At 42.5% G+C, this 19,628-nt stretch overlaps 1 protein-coding gene across 2 annotated transcripts in view; it reads left to right on the forward strand.

The window, feature by feature from the left end:
- The first annotated feature begins 212 nt into the window (after window positions 1-212).
- Window positions 213-19,628, forward strand: part of GALNT7 (polypeptide N-acetylgalactosaminyltransferase 7) — a 71,659-nt gene continuing 52,243 nt past the window's right edge. For both annotated transcript variants that reach the window (XM_059470771.1, XM_059470769.1), the window contains exon 1: window positions 213-450. In XM_059470771.1, the coding sequence (XP_059326754.1) occupies window positions 325-450 (126 nt within the window). In that variant the 5' untranslated portion in view covers window positions 213-324. The remainder of the gene's footprint in view (window positions 451-19,628) is intronic.

Raw genomic sequence — 19,628 nt, forward strand, 5'->3', positions numbered from 1 at the left:
CGGCCACTTCCTGCTCCGCATCACCCCGGCGCTGCGCCCGGCGGGGAGGCAGCGCGCAGCCCGCGGCTACCGGGGCGGCGCGGGGCTGGGAGAAAAAAAGAGGGGGGAGGAAGAAAAGAAAAGAAAAAAAAAGTTTGTACGTGCGGCGACGGCGAGAGGACAGCCTCCGCAGGCGGGCGGCTGCCGGAGAGCAGCGGCGGCCGGGGGAGGCGGGGGAGCGGCGGCGGGGCCGCGCCGTGCGGTGCCGCGGGGGGCGGAAGGCGGCCGGTGCGCCGGGCCGGGCGCCGAGTGCTCGGCGGCGGGAGGCAGAGGGCGGGCGGGAGGATGCGGCTGAAGCTGGGCTTCCTGCTGCGCGCCGTGCTGCTGGCGGGCAGCTTCTTGGGGCTGCTGCTGCTCTGGTCCTCGCTGTCGCCCCGCGCCGAGGAGCCGGATCTCCCGGGACGGACGCGGGTGAGTGCGCGGCCGCGGCGGGCGCTGGGGCGGGCGCGCCGGAGCGGGTGGCGGGGCCGCCGCCCGGGATGTGACCGACGGCGGCTGCGGGCGGGCGGGGGGCGGCTGCCCGGGCTGCGGCCTGCGGAGCCTTGCAGGCCCGAGAGGGGAGTGCGGAGCGGCGGGGCCGGCCCCATCCGGCCCCCGGAGCCGGCGTCCCTGTCCGGGCGGTGGCGCGCTCTGGGGCTGCCCGCGGCGGGGCCCGGGGACGCCGTGTTCCGAGGGGCCCCGGGCGGCCGAGCCCGACCGAGCTCCGATTCGCGCCGCCCCGCCCGGCTCGGAGCCGCCGCAGCCCCCCCGCCCCCGCGCGGTGGTGCGGGCAGCGTCCCGCCGGGGCCCGTCCTCCCCGGGACCTCCCCGCCGCCGGTGCCCTGGGCCCCCGAAACGCGTGGGATCGGCTTCCCTTTGGGGGCTTTCCGTCCCTCAATAACCGCGCCGGTGTCCCCTGGGTGAGAGTCCCGCTAAGGTCCCCCAGAGCTTCAACAAAGGCTGCAGGTGTTCCCTCGCCAACTCACCTGGCTGCCGCGGATCGGCTTCCCGGCGCTTTGCTAACCAAAGGGCACGTTTGGCCGAGCAGAAGCAGCCGATCAGGTAATTTAAGAGCAGCGCACCGAAAGCCAAAAGGCGCTGGATTTACCCGGCTGGTGGTGCAGGTCTCCCATGCCGAAATGGTGGGAGCACAGGTGATATGCGAGGCGGGCAGCGCTTCAGCTAACTTCCAGAAAGGCTTCAGGAGGTCAGACGAACAGATCTGCAGTATGAGTCTTGCCGTGGCCTTGTATTAGTCAGGTGAAAATAATCTGACCTTTTGACACCAGGGTCTTAGAAGGAGTCAAAGTAATTCTTCCGTTTTCACCAGATGTTTTAGAGCTCAGGAGCATAACTGGACTTAAGAGATCTGCTTGAAGTAAGATTAGCCAAGATTAAAATAATCTTGGTAAAGTCATAAAATTTTCCAGTGATTATCTTAAAAAGGGGTCTTTTATTATATGTTCACTAATGATCTTGGACCTCTCAGTGGGCTGCTTTGGATAATTGTGTAGTGCTAGTGAGTTGACGTAACTCTTGTTTTTGAAAACTAGAAATGACTTTGGACTCCTTCAGCAGATGCTCTGTCTTCTGAAGCTGTTACAGTTTGCTGTATCTTGGCAGTTACTGGTGAGATAATAGGCCACAGCGGTTTTTTTGAAGATAAGCAGTTTATTAAGTGGTGAAGTTTCTGTAATCTGTTCTTCTAGACACAATGTGGGATTTTCTGTGTGTGGAAAAATCTTCAGGAATTTATTTGTATACCTCTGAAGAAAATATCAGGCAGTAGACATTTTGCATCAAAACTGGTCAAATTACTTTTTCTGCTCAGGAAAGGACTGTGAACAGACATTCAAAGGGACAATCTCGGGGAAAGAAAGTTGTGCTTACATTGCTGTGTAGTGAGCATCCTCAGATGCTTATTCTGGGGTGACCACTGAAGTATTGTAGCCCTGGTGTGCTTGTGCTGTGGCAGCTTACTCGGTGCTGTAATGCATCATGCTGCCTTTCTCATGAGCCTAAAGGCTTTTGCTCTGAGACTTTTCAGCTGAGCCCTTGTATTCACTCCATTCACATGTGAGGTCTAATTAAGGAGTGTTTTTTAGCTGGTTTGTGTACCAGTAAAGGAATTGCAAGACTTTTTACAGTCCCGCCCCTGATAAAGCCCCTTGATTACCTGGTCTTGACCTGAGGAGGAAATATTTGTGACAGCCATCTCAGGAAATAATTCAGTCTTTGTTGAGAACAAATACAATTATATTAAGTAAACACTGTCAAAAATGAAATCTAAACAGAATATCTGATTAATTAGCTAGATCAGCTGTTTACTTGCCTTTGTGATATATATGAAAGTAATACATGCTGCTTCATAATTTTCTGTGGAACATTATTGTTATTACTGAGTTCATGTTTTGGGTTGGAGTGCTTTCCACCTCAGAAGCTGCTCAGGTAAGGGTTATGAATTGAACAGTAATGACTGTTTGCTACTAGTAGTGCTCTGGCATATGAGTGGGAAGCTGTCAGAGCCCAGGATTATGTCCAGAGGTTAGGACCTGCATACCCTGCATTGTGTTAGGAGCAGCTGATATCTTGGAGTGTGCTCCCTGCAGCACCTGGGAGCAGTGTGTGCCTTGGTACAGCTTCAGCAGAAGGGAAGTAGGAGTTTAATCTTGGCTGCTTCTCAGGAGTGCAGTGGTGTGCTCTTTGTTCAGTTGCAGAAATGTGTGTTTGCTTTGTTGTCAGTTTCCCAAAAGTTTGTTAAGCTAAAGCTGACAGATAAGTCTTCCTCCCGTACAACACCCTCCTCCCTTTTCTTGTGCTAAAAGCTCTAACCAACAAATATGAAATCCCTTGTCAGACAGTACCAGCTTAAAATAGAATTTAGCTTTTTAAGCTAACTTCAGGCAGTATCCTTTTCCTCTCTGCAGTGTAACCCTGGGCACTTTTTAATAACAACAAAGCATTAAAGATGCAAAGATGAAAAGATTTGCTGTGTTGTTCTTTTTTATGTTTATAACCTTCAATGTTTCCCTGCCCACAGCAGCAGACAATAGGCAATACAGAAAATCTTTCAGTGTTATAGATATGAACCTTTAAAAAAATATCCTTTCAAATATTGTGGTGGGTTTTTTTTACTGATTTAAAAGATTTCTGAGGCCTTTCAGAAAGTTAAAATGATTAATGTACAGAGAGGTTTCAAAACAAAAATGAAAGTGGAGAAGTAGGAAGGAAATGACAACCAAGTGGTACTAACAGTATTACACATAGCTGCAGACAGTGCCTTTCTTTCCAATAGAAGACTCTCACTGATGCTTATGCAGAAGCTGGGAGGACAGAACTGTTCTCTGGGTAACCTCACTTGGAACTTCCTCCAAGAATCCATTTGAGAAAAAAGTTCTTGTGGGATTTGGAGTGAGAGATGAAGTATTCATTTGCATTTTCAGAAGTATCTAAAGATAAACTAACTCTGATCCTTAAGAACTTTCAGTTTCCAATCTAAATCAAATTGAAACAATGAAAATATATGAAGGTCTGTTCTCAGAGTCTTAAAGCAGTGCTTGTCTGCTTTTGTGTAAGTAAGGATACCTGCTATCTGATAGTAGGGATTGCAAGGCTGTGAGGAAAAATTGGGTAGAATCATTGATTTGATTACTATGTTGTGTCTTTTGGATGCTTTCTGATACCTTCTGGTCTTCTGGATCAAGGGGTCACAGTTCTGGAGGCAGCAGGAAATGACTGAGAATCATAGAATCACAGAATAGGCTGAGTTGGAGGGGACCCATCAGGATCATCAGTTCCAGCTCCTGGCCCTGTGCAGGACACCTCAGGAGTCACACCATGTTCCAATCACACCACTGAGGCCATTCATGGTAACAAGATTGCTGTAGGGATCCCAGCTACAGTATTTGTTGTTCTCCAGCGAGATGTGTTGCTAATGATCAGCCTCAGAGGTACAGCCTTGAAGCTGCTGTTGTCAAGGAGTAGGTAGTACAGCAGGCAGAACCAATGGGCTGAAACAGTAAAGAAAGATTTGTTACTGAAAAGTTGAAAGCTTATTTAAAGGAGTAAATGTACTGTAGGTCGACTTTATCTCTCCAGATCTGACCAATTACAAATGACCCTATTCATTTGTCTATATGAAGGACAGTAAGGAAGAGTGTCCAGTGTGTTCCTAGGGTCCAGAAGGAGGTTAGTAAGGTAGTCAAAGATTTGCTGGAAATGTGTGCCTGACCTTGCACAAGGCAGAAATGTAGTGATGAGACTGCTAAACCCACAAATAAATTCCATAGTCTGTCCTGTTCACAGGTGTAATGAGAACTTCCTGAAAATTTGGCACTGGCTGCTTGGCCTTATATCTGGGAACCTGGTGCTTCAGATTTGAAGCATTACAGTAAATTCAGAATTTTCCATAACCACAACACCTGAGCCACCCATGAACTTGCCATATATTGAAGGCATTTAATTTTGTGTCTGTAGGTGACATGGTTTACTGGGATTTTGTTTAGGTCTTATTTGTTTATCAGTAGTTGTCAGACTTTCTGGACCATGTTGAAAGGGTTTTTTCAAAGCGTGCATGAGTAGCTGGGCAACAACTGTCCCCTTCCTCCTACCACCCCTGAAAGTGTGCATGTCTTTGGTACCAGATGTGCTCAACAGGAGCTTGTGGGGTCAGTCTGCTGCCCTTAGACATCTGTACTCCCATTTCCCTGCCAGGGCTGCTAACTGTCCTTGCTGCCAGGTGCCAGGGCAGCCATGCCAGAGTGAGGGAAGAGTGCTTGCCCTTGGATAGGGACAGGAGGCTTTGCTGAGTGCCCCGGTCAGGTGGCAATTGCAGCACATCCCTCTAGTTCAGGAAACCAGATGATGATCTTGCAGCTGGGGCTGTGGACCTTCACCAACTGCCAAGTTTAAACATTACAATTCCCACATGGTCAATAGAAGATGGAGAATTTATGATGTGGAGGCAAAAGCTTTAGAAAAATAAGAAGAAATAAAAGCTGAATGGACATTTTCTGAGCTTTTTGGTGACACCTCTTCTTCCCCACTTTAAGGACTGCTAATATCCTGTATACCTTGGCTTGATTGTCACTGAGATCTTAATGACAAGTTGCAGACTGAATTTCAATTGTTATTGTGGTTTAAATTAGATTCTTTGTGTGGAAGTCCCAGAGGAAATTGTTCACTTTCCCTTAAGGAGTAAGTGTGCTTAGAACAGAAACTGAGACACAGCAATTTGCAGTTGATATCATTACTGGAGGAAAGGCAGGAATTGGAATGAGATAAAAAATCAGATGTAAAAGGGGCAGTAGTGTTCAGTAGTGAAGGGATGTGAGCTTTCTGAACTTGGTAAAAATTTGATGCCTGGTGGTACAGAAGTGATTAAATGACAAAATAATCTCTCTCCAATTGTTATGTTTAGTTATCTATACATAGGTCACTTTTAAAACTGGTTTGCCTTTCTGTAATTGAGTGACACCAACACAAAGGACACTGCATCAGTTCTGCTACTCTGGCATTATCTGAAAGCTGAACACAATCATTCATCAGCTGGGTTTGAAAAGCTCTATTCAGGTGCAGGGCTAGATATAGCCACACTGCCTTCTACAATCAGAGCTGTAATAAGTCACCACTTCTTGTGTGACATTCACCAGAAATTAACACCTTGGCAAACTTTTCATGCTCGACAAGTTTGGCTTGAAGACTGTGCACAGTGAGGTAATGAGCTTGCTATAGCCAAAGTATTGCTGTTTTAGAAAGTAATCCTCACTTCTGACAGGAATTTTTATGTTGCCAGCAACAATAATAGGCAAAATGTTTTGAGATATTAAATTATATTTTTTTAATATGTGCTTTTATCTAAATTTGCTTTGAAAAAGATTGTAAAAATCTGACACCCTTGGGAGAGTATAAAAACCCCAATCCCTATTATATTCAAAGGGAAATAATTTTGACAAGCGCTTCCAGTTATGTTGCAGAATCAATGACCACAGATGTGAAAAAATGGGGAAAAAAAGAAAGCCTGTATGATACCTACAATTTAGTACACATATATAAATTATATTCAAAATTTCTTGAACCCTCTTGTCATTCAAAAACCATTGTATTAAGTTAGGTAAAGAACTCATTATCTCAAGACTGTTAATTATGTATATGTCTGCTCCTCTTCAAAGGGCAGTTTTTATGTATGTGACAAGATTCCTTTTGTCCTATTTTAGCCCCAGGTGTTACCGTTTGTGAATAATGTAAGAGAACTGAACAGCTGAAAAATCAAAGATCTTAAGCTAAGACTGGCATTTGCTTTTCAAGGATCCCATTGCAGGAGCAGAGTGATCTAGGGCATCCAGGGAATGTTTGGCAGCATCCTCAGCATAGGATGAAAGGTGACCCTGCACACTTAGGTAAGATAATGCAACAGAAATGTAGCAGTTGTATCTGTCTTGGGGATCACACAGGTTAAACTATTAATCTGTTGCAGTACCTAATGAATAAACTGTGAGTAACACCACAGTAACTGGGATCAGCACCATCAATTGGGTAGTCTGTAATTTGTGTTTTTGGGAGAAAAAAAATAGAAGTGGTAATTTGTGCTGCTTAGGGGCCAAATAGTGGGGCATTGAAAATAACATGTAATAAATTCCTCTTTTAAATGAAACTCCAAGTAATAGTTAACTTTCAGTTTTAAAGCTACTGAATATGGATGGCTAAGCTAAAGTAGTAGAAATTCTATGCTAGTAAATTTCATTATTGCAAAAAAACTCATTGGGTCATCAGGAGGACAGAAGTAGATATGTAGATTTTTCTCCAAATGGCCAAGCAGCATTCACCTTCCCTAACCCAGGCTCAGCAGAGTTGAAATTGCTTGTATTGAGCTGACGTTCTCTAATCAAAAATGACAGCGTCTTTGTCCTATTTTTGTCAGATATTAAATCAGCATTACGGGAGACTGCCAAGTGGAAATAGGGCAGGATAAGCTGTTACTTTAATAGGTTTGACTTCTACCTTGGGAGGGGCTGGGAGGATGCTTTTTACAGTAACTAGGCCATATAATCTGAGAGGACTTTAAGTCTGGCAACAGTTATATTTAATTACTAGATTTACTCTGTGAGTATGGAAAACAAATGTCTGCTCTGGACGATTAGTTTAAAATTAGCAACATTAGAATTAGCAACATACTCTGTGAATCTTCACAGAGTACTCTGAGTTGGAAGGGGCATACAGGGGTGATCAGGTCCAACTCCCAGCCTGCAAAGTCCCTGAAAGTCACACCATGTGCCTGAGAGCATTGTCCAAACTCTTCTTGAACTGACAGGCTTGGTGGTGTGAGCACTCCTCTGGGGAGCCTGTTCCAGTGCCCATCCACCCTCTGGGTGAAAAATCTCTTCCTATATCCGACCTAAACCTCCCCTGACACAGCATTAGGCCATTCCCTCGGGTCATGTCACCACTGGTGCTTTTCCAGCTGTCTGATGGATGTTTTGTCCAGATGGATGCTGATAGATGGTACCAAAAGCTTTAGGAAAATCCTAAAAGATTACATTGACTGGCTTCCCTTGTTCAACTGCTTGGGTTACCTTGTCATAAAAGGAAATCAGATTTGGTAAGCAGGGTTTTGCTCCCCTCATGCAGTTGTGCTTGCAGTGACCAATGACTGTGTTGTCTTTCAGGCATTCTTCATTACCTCCCAGAATAACCTCCACAACTTTACCAGTCGCTGAAATGAGACTGACAGGCCTGTGTTTCTAGGGTCCTCCTTCTTGGCCTTTCTGAAAATTGGAACATTGTTAACCAACTTCCAGTCAACTGGGATATCTACAGATTCCCAAGAGCTTTCAAAAATCACCCAGGGAGGCTTTGTGATGACATTCTTGGATAAATCCCATCAGGCCCCATAAATTTATATGGATCCAGGTGGAGCAGCAGATTCCTCAGATCTTCAGGGTCAACTGGCAGTTTAACATTTTCACAGTCAGGGTAGTCCATCATCAGTGTTGAAGGCAGAGGCAAAGAAAGCATTAAACATCTCCACCTTGTCAGTATCCCTGACTGTGGGGTCACCATGCTCCTCCTGTAACAGGCTGATGTCATTTCTGCATTGCCTTTTGACAATGTATTTTAAGGAAATCATTTTATTGTCCCCTGCAGTTCTGGTCAGCTTCAACTCCAGTAGAACTCATGCTGGTCAAAAGGCCACCTCCTCCATCAGTTCTCCTTAATATTTTTGTGAATCAAAGGGAATTTATCTTGCTTGAATCTGTCTTTAGCAGTGCACCTCTGCCTCACGGTGCCTTAGGTTAGGCACGGTTTTGATGGGTGAGGTTCCCCCCAGTTCTAAGTGCGGTGCTTAGGGGGTGTGTTGAGGAAGGAAGATGCCCCCAGCAAAGGAGAGTAGTTAGCAGCCAGCAGCATGCATGTCCTCACAGCCTCTGCTACTGTTTAGGCTTGGATTTGGGGCTTTTCTGGATTTTCAGATTAATACAGGTTGTAGAATTAAAAATTAAACTCAGTGGGTTTCTATAAACTTAAATGGTTTAAGATTGTGCTTTGTGGCAGATTAGGATTTATCAGTTTAATTATAGCCTCCTCCTCTGTGAAGGAGCTTGCGGGGGAGATATGTGTTTTTGTGGAAAAGGTATTTTGTTGTTAATAGCTGTACAAAGATATGGAGGAGAAAGCTGATACTTGTATTCTACCTTTGCTTTTCAAACAAACATCCTTGTTGTGTTCCCCTTGCTTGGGATCAAATAATTTTGAAATGTTTGCTTATTCATTGGAATATCATTTGAATTAGCAGTTCTGAAATTTGAAAAAACCCAAAACAGTGTAAACTGTTTTTGAAATAGGTTGTTGCTTTCCTTCCACGTGCATTTTATAGCACAAAATTCCTATTTTCTGAAAATCCATGGATTTCCCATGTGGAAATGAAATAATTTTCTTACCAGGCTGCATACAGACATTATTACTAAAACATAAATGACTACTTTTGTAATTAAGAGATGATGCTTTAAAAATAATTGTATTAATCAGGAATTAAGCCCGTTTCTCCCTGCATAAGCATGCCTCTTTGCAAGGGAACAAATTGCTCTTTTATTTTTTTCTTTCCCTTATAGTAAACTAATTGCATGCTGCTCTTTCTCTTATGGTGTTTTGTTGCATCCCTCATTCTAATCCCTGAACGCAGTAACATTTTTTAGTATTGCTCTTGCTTTCCTAGGCTACAGTGTATTTTCCTTTGACTTCCTTGGTGAACGTTCAGTTGCAAATAGCGGCAGTCAGCCCTGATGTGTGAACCTCTGAGCAGCAGGAGAGATTTGAAGGACGGTAAAAGGTAAAAACAGTATACCAGTTTACATGTGGAAAACTTGCTTTACAGGTGTCAGTCTCAAAATATAATTGTTAATGAAATTACAGCATGAGCAGATGGTGCTCAGCCCACAAAGTTTCGTACTTATTTTTGTTGTCTTTTAAGAAATTGGCAATGAAAATGGCTCAGCAAGAACTGTTCTGACTGGAGTTGATCTTTTTAATAAGGCAGAAAGGTATTATTTTAAATTCTTGTTTTAGGAGAAAATACAATGTTTTTAATGAAATCAAGTATAGTCTTTTTCATATTCAGGCATTTTTGCCACAGTTTGGGGATTAAAATTTGCTTTGGTTTTAACCTGCAGTAAAACATTTTCTTTTTAAGCATTAATAAATGAACAAAGGGCCAAAGCATAGCATCCTATTTTATTTCTCAGTTCCTGCCTTTATGGTTTTGAGATTTTGAAGCAGTGTCTTTCTTTTGAGTTATTTATTAAGATTTCTATCTATGGCAGAGAATTATTTACCGTTTTAAATTTGCTGTAGAAAATGTCTCATCTGTAATAACATTTTGAAGCAAAACCTTAAAAAAGTAACGAAGCTACGTCTTAAAAAAAGTTCTTTTTTCCAATTGAGAAAAGAGGATCAAGAAAGAAAGCATTAAGATAATGGGGTCTTCAGAGGAAATTAATTGTTCTCTGCACGCTTTAGTCTTGAAACAAGTTTTGCTACACTCTCAGTTAAATGAGGCCTTGAAGTCAGCTCTTCAAGGCTTGTAATATATTGCTTTTATTGGACTGCTTCTCCTGCTCTGCCTCTGCTATTCCATCTCCCACAGTGTTATTCTAACATTTCCAAGTCTATGAGAAGCTTTAAAACACAGCTATGAAATATATTGGTTTTTCCTCGCCCCTTCCATGTTTTCCACCCTTATTTCCGTCCCCTCTGTGCAGTTTGTTCTGCCTGTGCAGAGCCAGGACCTGCAGTAGTGACAGCATGAGAACAGTGTCTCAGTAAACAGCAGAGACAGAAAGGTGCAGTAGGTGGGGTTTTGTTGTTTGCTTCTTCTGATGGAATATGAGATTCTAGCCATAGGAAATGTATCACTCACTTCTAATCACAGAGTTCTTAGCCAAGAGCCCTCAAATGCAGAACAATGCTTCATGGGTTTCCTGTGCCTCAGCTCTTGTTGGTGAGTGGTAAGAATCTCCTGCTCCTTTTGGATAGCTTTTTGGACATCTTCAGCTCCAAATTCTGACATTTCAGTCGATGCAAGTAAGGTACTCCTACAGCATTAGATTTACCAAGTTAGTAAAGAGGTACTATCGAGTACTCTCTGCAGAGGTATTTCAGCCCTGGGTGTTGGAATTGGTTCCTTGGATGCATATGTATGTGATCTTGGTGAGTCTTCTGTCCCTCACTGTGTTTCCTTAAATATGTGCTTATTTTTTTACTTATGTAAACACTACAGGAAAGTTTGGGCTAAGAAAGGCCAAGAAATGTTAACCTGCCAGTGAGGCTGTCAAGCTCTTTGAGCAGTTCCAGGCATAATGTCATCCTTCAAATCATCTGACAACCATCCTCAGCCAGAGCAGCTGTCCATGACACTGGAATCAGGTCTGGGACAAGACTTTGATGCCAAACTTGGGGCGACTCTAGTTGGTTATTCTGGCCCATCTGGCAGTGGATGATGAGACCCTTGAGTGCTCATTGACAGAGCAGTGAGTAGGTGTGCAAAGTGTCAAAGTCATCACCATTATTTTGTGTAGAGAAACAGTGGGGGAGAAATCTCTGCAAGATGCAGAGTTTGTCTTGGAGAGCAGGCTTACCTTTTGCATGAATAGGCACATCAGTCACCTCTCAGGGAGTTAACAAGTTTTGCTCCCATTATTATCTTCTACCAAGACTGGTGATGACAGGGGAGTTGTCAAGCTGTTGTGATAAAAGGGAGCAGACTGCCAGGATAGTTCATGTAGCTTTTAATCTTTGTGTATGCCTGAGGGGCCTTGGGAAAAGAGGATGGCAGGGAGCAGGCTGGATTAATTTTTCTGGATGAAATGGATATGTCCTGGGGGTTGGCCTACTTTAAAAATAATTAGAATTCTTTGAAATCTGTTGTCCTTGAGCACACTTCATCTGTCCTATGTCCCCTTTTCTCTGATTCTCATACGCCTAGATCTTGTGATTGAGAGATGCCTTGTGCCTCTTTGGGAGGCATTTGTTTTGGTAATATTTCCCAGAGGTGCATAATTTCTAAATCAAAGCTGACTCACATGTGTGTGTGTGGTGAGATGCACACAGGGACTGCAGGTAATCAGAGGTACCCAGTTATGATTTTGCCCTTAAGCAGAGAAGAGAGAGGCTGCTCGACTCACAGTGAGGTGTGTGAGACACTGATGCTCAGTTTTTAACATTTGTATTTACTGGAAACAAGGATGTGGTTTTCTTCCTTAAAATAAACTTTATAAAATAATCCTGCATGTTTGCATCAGGCGACAAAGGCATGGTTGGACCCTTGCAAGGAGCCTTGATGGTGATCACTGATTGACTGCAGGCAGCACAAGTCCGTGTTAGTGCAGTGAGCTGCACTGCTCTTGCTTATATCTTGATTATTTCATGTTCTTATTCCAATCTCATCCTCATCTGAAGGATGAATACCTCATTTTACTCTGTTTCTTTTCTTCCTGTTCATTCTGGTTTTTTTCATCATTCATTCTGTGTGGGAATTTGGGGAGTTAATTAAGCTTATTCTCACAACCCCCTGTTCAACAGCTTAAGAATTTTTCTGCATTGCAGTAAGGTATTAAGTGACATGGAAGTAAGGAAGAAAGATAAATGGTCAGACTTCTCCTCTTGACTTGATAATAGTTTAGGCAATATATTTTCCTACAGGTTTGTCACATGCTAAGGGTTTTATGCAAAAATTGAATTTTCATTTCAAACTCTACAATTCATGTCTATGATTAAAGAGCCTTAAACATTAAGCACCGAAGTTTTTACTGATAGACTTGGCCAGTTAGCATTGCTGTAAAGGAGGGGCAAATTGAACAGATTTTTGAACATGTTTTATCTCATATATTTGCAAGAATTTATTCTGTACTGATAACTTGTCAAAATACTGTTTGCAATCTAATTCCAACAATCATAATTTTTCAAGAATGGCTTCACAGCTGTTAATTTCTAAGAAACAGACAGAACTTTTATCTATAATTTATCTAGCAACCATAATGTACTACTTAGTGTTACCAAAGGCATAATGTTGCAAGCAGAATTCATTATAATTTTTAGCTATAAAATATGCTTTAAAAATATTTTTTATTCACTTAAAAAAATAACCTTCACTCTGATGCCTTAACATGTTCATTGATAAGAATGCTTTTGCATGTCAGAAATAATTGTTTGGGTTTTTTCCTTGTTTTATTCTCCAGGCTGAGATTTCTGTATTGCAGAGCATCATATGTTTTATATATTTCTTAAAATACATGGGCATTTATTTTAAAGCTGAGTATTACTGATGAGGAAGTTAAGATTTCTGATATTCTGTAAGTCACTTTGGCTTTACATGTGGAAACTTTTCAGCAGTGTATTTTTAGTAGATCTATTCATAGCCTAACATCAAACCCCAACAGCTTTCCTGTAGGAAGTCCATTTTCTGCCCTACATGTATTTATTAATTCTGTCACTTCTTAATGTTCCTTAAATGCTTTTATACTGAACTGTCTATAGTATTCAAAGAAACTTTAAACTAAATGAAAAAGACCCGTTTTGGCAATTCAAATGTTTTATAACTGGTGCTGATTTTATCCCAGTGCGTGTTAACTTCCATGATGTTCCTTTACCTTAATGTGTTTATTCTAAAGTTCTGGTTCCTTAATTTATTTTGTCTGCAGACTGAAGACATACCAGCACTAGGCTGACACATTCCCTAATATCCTTTCTTATCTAGCCGGAGTGGCATAAAAGATTGGATACAAGAGTGAAAAAGAACATGGAAGGGAGTTCTGCCTGACATTTCTAAGGAAAGGGTAATTCTGGACACGTAGAAATAGTGTTCAAATCATCATGCTGTGAAAAGCCACCAGTTCTATGGATATATATTTTAATGAAAACTCTATTGATACTCAGAGCTTTCCTGAAAACAGAGAAGTGCCCTCTCCTAGTGGAGGGCTGCCTCTGGTTATACACATCTTGCCTCTCCTCCATGAATTTAAGAACATGCAACTCTCTCTTTCATTCTGTAGTAAGAGATAAAATAATCCTATGTGTGTAGATTTGGCTTGAAAGAAGAAAGGGAGATCCATATCACTAAGAGTACTTAACAGAAACATACTTTGTTTTGTGGAGCATAACAGTGTTCCTGCATTACCATTAATAGCAGAGGAATCCCTGGAAGAGCACACATGGGCTCCTGGGGAAGAGGAGCAGCACCCCTCACCCAGACCACTCCATCTGTTTTACTGTTGTGGGCTTCTCCTACTTGGATTATTTCCAGTTAGATTATTTCTGATACAGGATTTGGGTGTGCTGGCTCAATAAACCACTCAGCTGAGCAGTTCTGCTGGGTTTTTTTTCTGATGCTCTTAATACACCATGAGCATCCGACCCTAAATGCTTTAGGACCGTAAGTATTCTGCCTTTTGTGCCTCTGGTTTCTCAGCAAAGCCAAGTGGGTCTCCTCCAAAAGAGGAGAAATGCTTAAAGAGAATAACTTGGTGGGGAAGGTTTGTTGGTGTTTGTTTTGTTCACAAGGACCATAGAATGGTTTGGATTGGAAGTGACTTTAAAAATCATCTGCCATGAGAAAGGACACCTTCCACAAGACCAGTTTGCCCAAGGCCCCATCCAGCCTGGCCTTCAACTCTTCCAGGGATGGGGCATCTAGAGCTTCTCTGGGCAACCTGTTCCAGTGCCTCACCACCCTTGCTGTAAAGAATTAATTCCCCATATCTAATTTAACTGGCCCTCCCTCAGGGGAAGCCATTCCCTTGTCCTTGTAAGAAGTCCCTCTCCCTGTCTCCTGTAGGCCCCTTCAGGTACTGGAAGGCTGCTCTGAGGCCACCCCAAGGCCTTCTCTTTTCCAGGCTGTACAACCCCAGTGTCTCAGCCTGCCTTCATAGGAGAGATGCCCCATCCCTCTGGCCCTCCTCTGGACTCAGTGTAGTGTTGTAGTTGAGCTGTGTAGTCTTGTTTTAAAGGTACAGAAGGACCAACCCTCCCAAGCCAGGCAGCTGCTGTCCTGCCACTCTGCATGTGCTTGCTGTCCCTCAGGGGTGCTGAGGGGCTCTGAGGACAGGCAGCCCCGAGCCCCTGTGTGCCTGTGCCCAGGTCATGGCTGTGGACAGCTGGGCAGGCAGCAGGGTTCTCTGTGTTTTGCGCCTTCCAGGCACTCTGGTTTTCAGCTACCCCTCAGCTTGCCCCACTCCTGTTCTGAGCTAGCTCAGCGCTGCTGTGTGCCCTGTTCATGGATGCCAGATCCATTTGGTGTGCTCGCGCAGCTGTCTGTGGGGAGTCCTTGATCCAGCTCAGCCTGCAAAGGGTGTCAAGGTGCTCGCGTTGGCACGCAGACAGGACAGAAATGCATGGAGTGGAAGTAAACTGCAAAAATGTAGCCATCCCGCTCCATAGCCTCAGCCTGAAATATCCAGCACCTGTCAGACAAAGGTTTAAATCCAAAACAAATTAGTAAAAACAAAAATTTAAAGGCAGCTCATCTGCAGCAGCTAAAAGATACAGTTTTCATAAATCGTCTGCAAGAACTAGGTGCATCTTTGTAACTCATATTTCTGCTATTCTACAGTTCTCATTGCAGCAGAGATGGAAAATATCCCCTTCAGGTTTTGCTGTATATCTGCAGTGATGGGAGATAAACATCCCTGTAATGTATCAGTGTTGACATTCAGAAGCCTTCCAAACTTTGTTTTTTAAATCAAATGGGAAAGTTAGCTTTGAGCCTCTTCACTCTGTAGGAAGAATGGGCAAGTGTTCTTTGTTTTTTTTTTTCCTTTGCTACATCTTATCTAAATCTGACATCCCTTACAAATCTGCAGTTGCCATACTGTCAGGAATTGCAGAACTGGAAGTGCTATACTAAACAACAGGAAAATACGCTATATCCAGGTAAAACACTCTGTCTGAAGCAACAGCTAATGCATAGACTTATGCTGTTCATGTTCTGTTGAAATTATTAAAAATGGGAAGGTGCCTAGTACCTTATTTTTAAGCTGTTATTTTTTTAATTGAAGTGATTTGAAAAGTGAAAATTTTCAGATTGTGGTGGAATTTTTGTGTTGTTTGTTTTGCTTTATTTATATAATTTACTGGAACTATTTAGTGCAAGAGTGAATCAATCTGGTTTTTTCTATCTTAACTTACAATATTTGCCCAAGTCTGTATCGGATGATAAAGTCATGTATTGAGAAAATGTTTGTTTGGATAACTTGCATATGGCAGTCTTAAACAGAGCTCTTATATTGTGCTGTTGTCATTTGTGTGTAAGAACTTCTCAAAAGAAAGCACATCATCCCAAAAGGTGACTGATTATTGACAGTAGTAATGCTGGCATGGCTGACAACATGGGAATGTAGGGTCTCCTACAGAAGAAGCTCTTTTATATTGCTTTTCTTTTACCATTTTCTATATAAGAATTTTGCAGTTTATTGAACAGTAGCAAAACACAGTGGATTTGTGTGTGTGAGTGTATTTTGATTAGAGTATCATTCTTGTGGATTTTGGTTTCTTTTGCTGATTCTGTTTTGATGTACAGTAAACAGTCCTGTACTGTTTACTGTCCTGTCCAGGTACATTTGCCAGTTCATCCTTCTGTGGTATTTGATGCCTGATGTATGTAGCTTCTCTTCAATATTGGAGATTGCAATACTGACAATTTTCTTATTTTGCAGTTCCTCCTCCTGGGAGGCACTGGCTCACTCCCCAGTCAGACTAAAGTATGAACTGCCTTACTGACTCTTCATTTTCCAGCTACAGGCCAGATTTTGCTGTGTTAGAGACAACAGACTCTCTTTCCCAGGGACTGCAGAAAGCTTTTGAATTGAGTTTTCTGACAGGCTTTAACAAAATTGTCTTTGTTAGAAGTTGAAGTGCAAGGCTGGCACGTAAAGGTCTTGATTCAGTGAACTGTGTTCCAGTTTAAACACCCTTTTAATGAACTGGATAGATCATAAGTAGACTTTGTAAGGTCTCTTCTATGGAAGATGCAGCCAGTGAAGGGCGCAGTTTTCATAAATGCATTTATTAGCAGCTCTGTTTGAAAACCACAAGTAATGCACATGCCTAGGGCTTGTGGAAGTCACTCCAGATGGAAACAGCATTACTGGGGTGATTATACCCTGAGGAAAGGCTCACTGACATTTTGAGATCAATTTTTAGCCAATGTTCCATTCTCAGTATTTACATGGAGAGTCTGAATTGCCAGGACTTCAGATTTCATAACAAATGTGCTAACAAGAAGTGAACATTTATTGAAAAGATTGTGTTGCTGCAGAGAAATGCGTGTTGCTATGCTGGTTGGATGGTGAGAGTATCCTGCAGACAGAGGCACTGTGCTGAGAAAGCTGACTTCCATTTTTTCTGACCAAGAAGGACCTTCAGGTGTCTTTGTGTGTGTTGTACACCCATTGATTTGAACAGCGGAATGCTACAGCGCCATTGCTAGGGAGTCAGTGCAGATGGGAGAATGCTGTCCACTGGCATCTTCCCCAGGTGTGAGGTCAGAAATGCCAGCCATAGTGTACCTGAGCTGGAAGCACAAAGGTCATGTTAAAAGTCTCTTCAGGATCTGCCAGATGAAAGGAAGTCCCTCAGAAGATGTTCAGGGCTAGAAGTTAGTCCTTGGTGCTGTGGTAGGAGAAGGCAGTGGGATGTCAGTTCCCAGTGTTGATTTGTAGAGTGATGTTTTGATCATTAGTCTCACACAGCTTCAAGTTTATATTGTGGCACCACCATGGATCATCTGCACTGACAGAGTAAATATCAGGGCAGTGCATTACTTGAAGTTCAGGTGCAGCATGGCCACCTTTTTGATCAGCCCTGTGGTCTCAAGGTGCCCACAGTGGCTTCCATGCTCCAAATAAAAGATACTGCATGGCAAGTGCAGAGAAATGTGCAAAGCTGGAAGCACAGGCTGGTTTAGTGGAGCCCATTTAGGAAGTTTGTGGATTATATTATAGCATTCTTGCTGGCTATCTAAAAGATGCGGATATCCCAGCTGTGCTAAGGCATTATGTAGCTTCTAAAGCAGGGCTATAAGATAGATTTTTAAATTCATCATGTTTACCTCACAGCAAAACAAACAATATCACTAGCTGTATGTGTCACAGAAAGAGCAGTCTATTTACCAAGATTGATTTGTCTGTTCAATATATTGGTTTTTTATTAGTTTAGTGTTGCTGCAGGGTTGTTTTTTTTTTTTTTTTCCTTTTTATGCTTCAAATGTGTGTGCTGTGTTGATTTTTGGGGTTTTTTGAAGTATTTGGTGCAGATAAGAACCTGTCTTACCTCAATGGTTCAGTAGACTATAACTAATTTATTGGCAAACACCACACACGTTCTCCTATGTAGGAAAGACCAGGAATGAAGGGCCAAGGAAAGATGAGATCAAATCACAGAGAACACAATTGATCACAAGTTATTTCCCTTCTCTTGTCTAGTCAAGCAGTACACAAGGAAATTACAATAATACTCTGAATTTTGGAAATCTTCTGGGAGTTCAGATGAAACTTGTAGAAGCGGGTTTTGGACTGTATGTATAAGTTGTGTACAATGCAGTTTTTTGCTTTAGCTGGCTGTTTCCTTGAAGAAGCTTTCAAAATGGTAGAGTTGATCAAATTCTAAAAAGCAATTTAAAAAAAGACAGAAGTAGACTATGGTAAAGCTTGAGAATGATTACAGTATTTCAAGATAAATGAAAATCTAATCATGCAGTTTGCTCCTTAATAGCAAGAAATATGAAATGAGATTGACATATCTCTCTCTAAAAATTGAGGCAGACAAGATACAGCACAGAAAAGTGCATCTCTTGATCAAGCGTGTCCATTAGTGATGGATTTATTGTATTGTAAATGTCATTTACTTGCTGAGTTATATAAAAGAAATGCATGATTTTTAAATATCCACCTGTCCCAGATGATTGAGGAACAACAATGAAGTTCCTCTGCAGGCTTGAACCAGTGCAGTGTTCATTGTTGATGCCTGAGGAGCCAGAGAAGCTGGCATCAGCCACATAGAATGTGACAATTGATGATAGTTCTTGTTTCTTTCTGAAGCTTTTTCTGAAAAGTAATAGAAGTTGGATTTTATCTATAGTAAAGTTATGGGTTATATATGGTAACTCTTTTGTTTTTACAAAGTGAATGCTTGTGTTGTGGGTTAAGCTCAGTCAGCAGCCAAGCCCCAGGCAGCTGCTCCCCCTCTCCCCCACCAGTGGGATCAGGGAGAGAATTGGATCAGTAAAAGTGAGAAGACTCACAGGGTGAGATAAAGACAGTTTAATACAGAAAGCAAGAGCCAAGCACACAAGCAAAGCAAAACAGGAATGAATTCGCTGCTTCCCATGGGCAGGCAGCTGCTCAGCCATCTCCAGGAGAGCAGGGCCCCATCACAGTAACTTGGGAAGAGAAACACCGTCACTCCAAATGCTCCTCCCCTTCCTTCTTCTTCCCCCTACTTTACATACTGAGCATGATTCCACATGGTCTGGAATATCCCTGTGCTCAGTTTGGGTCACCTGCCCTGGCTGTGTCCCCTCCCCAGCATGGCACTATGGAAAGCAGAAAAGGCCTTGGCTCTGTGCAACCCTGCTCAGAAATAACAAAAACATCTCCCCATTATCAGCCCTGTGTTCAGCACAAACCCAAAACACAGCCCATGCCAGCCACTGGGAAGAAAATTATCTCCACCCCAGCCAAAACCAGCACAGCTTGTTTTTACCTGCTTAACTCTGCAGCTTAAAACTTAATTACTTAAATTTTGATTGTTTCAGTCCAAAAGAAACAGTTTTATCTATTTCTTTCTTCAATTTATAGAGAACATTTATAAAATGGGTTTTGTCTTGGCAAAATTAAAAGCCTTGCTATTTCCTAGTCCACTGTGTAATAGTGTTACACAGGAAAAGAAAAATAATTTTTGCTTTTTGGAAGAAAATGAAATGGACAGAGGACATCTTAGAAATTCTTAATAATTCCTAACGTCCATATGAATAAACATGAGTTCTATTTTTAAGATCTCATTGAAAAATATACATAAAATGAAGGATATTCCTAGAGTGAAACGGAATGTGGAAGGAACAATGACTC

This window comes from Ammospiza nelsoni, chromosome 4 (genome assembly GCF_027579445.1).
Source record: "Ammospiza nelsoni isolate bAmmNel1 chromosome 4, bAmmNel1.pri, whole genome shotgun sequence".
NCBI lineage: Eukaryota > Metazoa > Chordata > Aves > Passeriformes > Passerellidae > Ammospiza > Ammospiza nelsoni.